General features: G+C 35.9%; 1 protein-coding gene across 1 annotated transcript; it reads right to left on the bottom strand.

The window, feature by feature from the left end:
• Positions 1–1,756: 1,756 nt before the first annotated feature.
• On the bottom strand, positions 1,757–4,636 carry LOC116013684 (cysteine-rich receptor-like protein kinase 2). The gene is made up of 8 exons (XM_031253570.1): positions 4,174–4,636; positions 3,673–4,073; positions 3,416–3,544; positions 3,178–3,287; positions 2,880–3,090; positions 2,543–2,774; positions 2,320–2,470; positions 1,757–2,212 (listed from the first exon to the last, which is right to left on the bottom strand). The coding sequence occupies exons 1-8, from the start codon at positions 4,548–4,550 to the stop codon at positions 1,907–1,909; spliced, it is 1,917 nt and encodes a 638-aa protein (XP_031109430.1). The 5' UTR covers positions 4,551–4,636; the 3' UTR covers positions 1,757–1,906.
• Positions 4,637–4,997: the final 361 nt, after the last annotated feature.

Raw genomic sequence — 4,997 nt, 5'->3', positions numbered from 1 at the left:
CGCTCACTCCGCCCAGGAGTATAAGGGTCATCGGTTGCGCCTACGCCACACCAACCACTCAAAGACTTAAAGATTTTCGATTGACTGATTCGAATTGATTGATTCATATAAGTGTCAGCTGTTTTTGTTCATTTTTTTTTTGTTAAGATCGATTTTATACTAATATTTTTTATACAATGTTACCTAAAAAACATTCATCCGGAAGTAAAAAGAGAAAAATAAGTAAACAAATAGATTATCTGGAAACAAATTTTTCATATAGGGACCCTTTTTTTTTAAATTTCGCCCAGGGGCCTATAAAACCTTTGGACCGGCCCTGTAAGACATGTTTCATTTTGGCTATGATTTGAACGCGGTGAATTATTTAGTGATGCAATTAGCTTATTTTAACTTAAATTATTATAAATTTATTTGTTTCTTTCTAATTTTTGAATATAAAACTTTCTTAATGAGTAGATTATTGGTGTGAGTAACTGTCAGCAGAAAATAAGTCATATATATAAATTAAATTTTTCTCCACCCATTGGTCCACTTTTGTTTTCTTCCTCCGCTTCAACGTAACAAACCCAAGTCAAGAAGCTTGTGGACAAAGAAGTCATCGTGGAAATGCCGTTTCAGTGCTGCTAAATTAATTAAGAAAGCTTTTCATTGAACCAAATTCTAAGCACTCCATTATATGAAACACAACTGTTTAATTTGCATTCACCCCACCCAACAAACGACTTTGAATGAGTCATATTACATGTTTTGCATTAAATTTGTGATAGTTCTTACAATATTTTTTTAAGGGGTGGTCAAGTGGCACCCGGTATCCCGATTAACACTCTCACATGGATGATTGGAGTGGGTTCGAGTCTCAGTGGAGGTAACTGTTGACTCATTGTGCTTCAGTAGGTTGAGAAAGTAGCTATAAACATATACTACATTGTAACAGAGTCAGTAGTACTCAAAAAAAAAAAAATTGAATTGAATTATTTTCTTAATTGATCCGTGATCAATTTAGTTCATTTCATTATCAGTTGTAACATTTTAGAAAATATAAATTTTGTTAATTTCGTTTGATATATCGATTTTGTTTAAAAATTTATTAACGGAGAATGAGTAAACGATCAAGATTAAAAGCACGCCATCCATAGTCCCTCTCATAGTTGAGGGTTTTCATTTGGTTAATAATCAAATTAAATTAACTTAGCTAATTTAATCCAATTCGCAAAATGCTATAACTATTAATTGAACCAAATTTTTTATTTCTGAATTAATTGAACTGAACTTGTTTTTTTTCCAGTGGATTAACCTATTAAAATAAATATTTTAGTAAAATTTATAAATCTTTAACATTATTTTTAAATAAAAAATTTTCGAGCAAATACTAATTTTGGTCCCACGAGTATTATCAAAGTGACGTTTTCGGTCAATGTGTATTCAGATTCTTCATAGTGAGGCAAAGAAATTAATATATTGTATGCTCAAAACGATTAATAAGTGAACGAAAAATTGATTCTCAAAGAAGACTAATGAAAATGTGAAAATATTTACGACTGTTTGATATTAGGACCGATCTTAGGACTTAAATCTCTTTATTCGCTCAAATTGGGATCTTAAGTTGAAAAGGACGAAAATATCATTAAAATTTTTAGATTTCGACATGTTTGAAACGGACGGGTGACTGATGTGATGAATTTTGATACTAAAACGTGATGAATTTTGACAGTAAAACAATAGTCGTGGATGAGAATTGGTACTAAAGTAATAGTCGTTGATGAAAATTGGTAAGAATTAAATATGTAGACCAAAATTGTCATTTTTACGAATATTCGTCAGACCAAAATAGGTATTTGCTCTAAAAAAATCTATAAATAAATAAATACAAACACATCACAAGCTATCTAGATAAAAATAGGCGTAGCTAGCGGCCTGAGAAACGAGAAAATGAAATGGTGGCATGGGTAAGTGGTGAAGTGTTTGTAGGTTTCCTCTTATCGAAATCAGTAATAATGGTAGGCCTGTTTTGGGGTTTTTGAATGATTGAGGCATCAGTACTTGAAAGCATGGTCACCACTTCTGACATGCTTGGCCTTATATTGGAAGGTGATTGGGTGCACACCAATGCTATTTCCAACGTTCTCTTCACTTCCTCTGCTTCATACTCATTCGGGTCTAAAGTACTATCCACCAGTCCTAGATGTTCATTATTCTCGTACAATTTCCATGCCTGTATGTATTTATTATAAAATGATGCATATATACAGAAGTTGTCAAGTGTTGAATAATATATCAAGATAAATCAGATTATGATCTTTATACAGGAAAAGAAATTACCTGTTGAAGGAGATACTCAGTTACAGGCTCAACTTGTAAGTCACTACTCCTTCGCCCACTGATGATCTCCAGGATGACAATGCCAAAACTGTAAATGTCAACTTTTTCTGATAGATGGCCATGAATTGCATATTCTGGTGCCGTATATCCTCTGTTGCAACAAGCAATAGTTAAGTGAAAAGAAAATATGGAAAACAAAATAAGGTTACGTTGTTAGGCTTACAAAGTCCCTGCAAATTTAGTTGTAAGATGACTCTTATTTTCTGGTAAAAGCCTTGCCAAACCAAAATCAGCTATTTTGGGTTGGAATTCGTCATCCAATAGTATATTGCTAGATTTTATGTCTCTATGTATGATGCATACATCAAACTGCTCATGCAGATAGGCAAGACCCCTAGCTGTACCCAATATTATATCAACCCTTTGCTTCCAATTCAGCATTCCCCGTTTCTCTCCTGCCAATTCAATCATGAAAAATGGGATGGGAAAAGTTTTGTTTATATTTTGACCAAAAATTTTATTTATATAGCGTACAATATAATGTTTGACGATGGGAGTACCATATATGTATCGGTCAAGGCTGGCATTCGCCATGTATTCATAAACCAATATGAGCACTTTTCCATTGCCAGAATATCCCAATAGACGAATGAGATTGGGATGATTCGCATTTGTAATAAGACAAATTTCAGTCTCGAAGTTTGCCTTTGCTCTACTAGAAATTGTTGTTAGTTTCTTTACTGCCACCACATCCTTGTTTTGTAAGGTGCCCTATTTAGTCATAGAAGATCAGAGTGGTGACTTTGCTTATTCTTTCAATTCTTAAACTTTATTCTGCCCTCATGAATTGTTACTCACCTTATATACATAGCCAAACCCTCCTTTGCCCAGTATATTTTCTTGGCTGAAATCATTTGTTGCAGCTTTCAAGTCTTTATATATGTAGTTCTTTGCCCCCAAAATATTGCCTATAGAAGAAGACAGAGTCCATAAGTTAACACAGACAGACCTAAACAATTTTAACTAAACATCGTCGAAAACTGCATTTATAAAATTTCAAGATTTGATATGATGACTGCCACTAAACAATCTTTACCTCTTCTCCAAGCGTTTGCCTTCCATGATTGCCAATAGAAAAGGAAAAGGGCTCCTAACACCAAAATGATTCCTACAGTACCGACTACACCCGCAACAATAATAGGCTTCTTCTTTCCTGATGAACTCCCTGGAGAAGATGATGCTACCAACATTAAAACTTCCATTTCATCATATATTTACAGAGTCTGTACAGGGTTTAGACAAAAACTGAGTGCTTAAGAAACAGCAAGAAAGGTAACATATATATTCTAGTACCTCTTCCTAGGAAGCGTGTTATGTCAGTTGTCTGGTTATCAGCAAAAAAAGGGGTGTCTGAATATCTCAAGAAACATCCTGCATCCACAGCTCTTCCATCCGCAGAATTAGGTAAACAATCCTTTATGTTATTGTAAGCTAATGACAAACAATCTTTACAGCTGCTTTCGCTCACGGTTTCAGCACATTGCGCCACCGCATAGGTGGTAGCACCGCCAGGAGATTCCTCCTGCAGCTTTGCTGCAGCGTAAAAGCCATTAATTTTGGGCGTTGCAAGTAGAAGCTCATTTAGTAGTTGTTGTGCTGCTGTCGCATTGAAAATATCATGTTTACCACAAACTCGATAGGTTCCTCCTGTAACCTGATCTGTAATCTGGTCGTAGAAGTAACTATCGCGGTACCTATACAAATTAAAACAAACAAATTAAACAAAGGCACGTACAGGATTGAAGCATGTGTTCCATCTCAACTGAAAAGGCGGCTAAGCATACTACAACTCACCATAGGGAGCAGCCATCAAATATGACAATAGCAGCGCTGGTGGCGATGGAGCAGTTTCGGGTTACTAACACTGCGGCATCGAAACAGGCGACACAGTCCGCAGTGGAGAGGTACTTTCTGCACTGTGCCATTGCGTAGACAGTCAACTGAGTGGAGGTGGCAAAGCGTTTGTTGGCGCTGGATAACTGGTTTCTCAGATCAGCAAAGCTGAGGTTGATTTCCCTGATATAATCTGGCCCACGCGCATCGGTAATATTGTAGGCGCTGCAACCCAGGTTGCCTATTTGGTTTGTTTGTGGGTCGGAGAACGCAGGTTTTGATACGGATACAACCAAAATCACCACCGCCAACCAGCACCACCTGCCTGAGCCTGCCATTTAGGCTCAGGGAGGAGAAATACGCAAATTATGCTTAAAACAATAGAGGATAAATATATTGAAATTGCCTGTCTTGGTTTCCTGCCTGTCTTTCTAATTTTATATGATATGGGTTAGATACTCTGGATAAATGCCGGTCAACCAGGTACACTGACTATGTCAAATGACATCGATGTATATTTTCCCTCATAATAGGTACAACACCTATTTTATTCATCATCACCTTATGCACTTATAGCGATTGTAATTGACTGAATGGCCAAAAGCCTTTGCAATCAATACTTATACCGTTGACCCTAGTCAAAATCACATCATTTCACCACTTCTGAACATTAAACTTTAAATTTCTAAATTATGAATATATTACATCTAATTTCTTAACATTAAGCTTTGACTTTCTGTATGAGATGTCAAGAAAGTGAAAAAGAGGGAGTTGGAAGTATCATG

The sequence above is a fragment of the Ipomoea triloba genome, chromosome 3 (genome assembly GCF_003576645.1).
Source record: "Ipomoea triloba cultivar NCNSP0323 chromosome 3, ASM357664v1".
NCBI classification, from domain to species: Eukaryota; Viridiplantae; Streptophyta; class Magnoliopsida; order Solanales; family Convolvulaceae; genus Ipomoea; species Ipomoea triloba.
Note: the sequence above shows the minus strand (reverse complement) of the source record. Positions and strands in the feature narration are given on the sequence as shown.

Coding starts and splice junctions, on each gene's coding strand:
- LOC116013684 (XM_031253570.1), bottom strand. CDS start 4,550: ATGGCAGGCTCAGGCAGGTGGTGCTGGTTGGCGGTGGTGATTTTGGTT. Junction 3,288..3,415: donor GGCAAACGCTTGGAGAAGAG/GTAAAGATTGTT, acceptor CTTCTTCTATAG/GCAATATTTTGGGGGCAAAG. Junction 2,775..2,879: donor CCTTGACCGATACATATATG/GTACTCCCATCG, acceptor TTGAATTGGCAG/GAGAGAAACGGGGAATGCTG.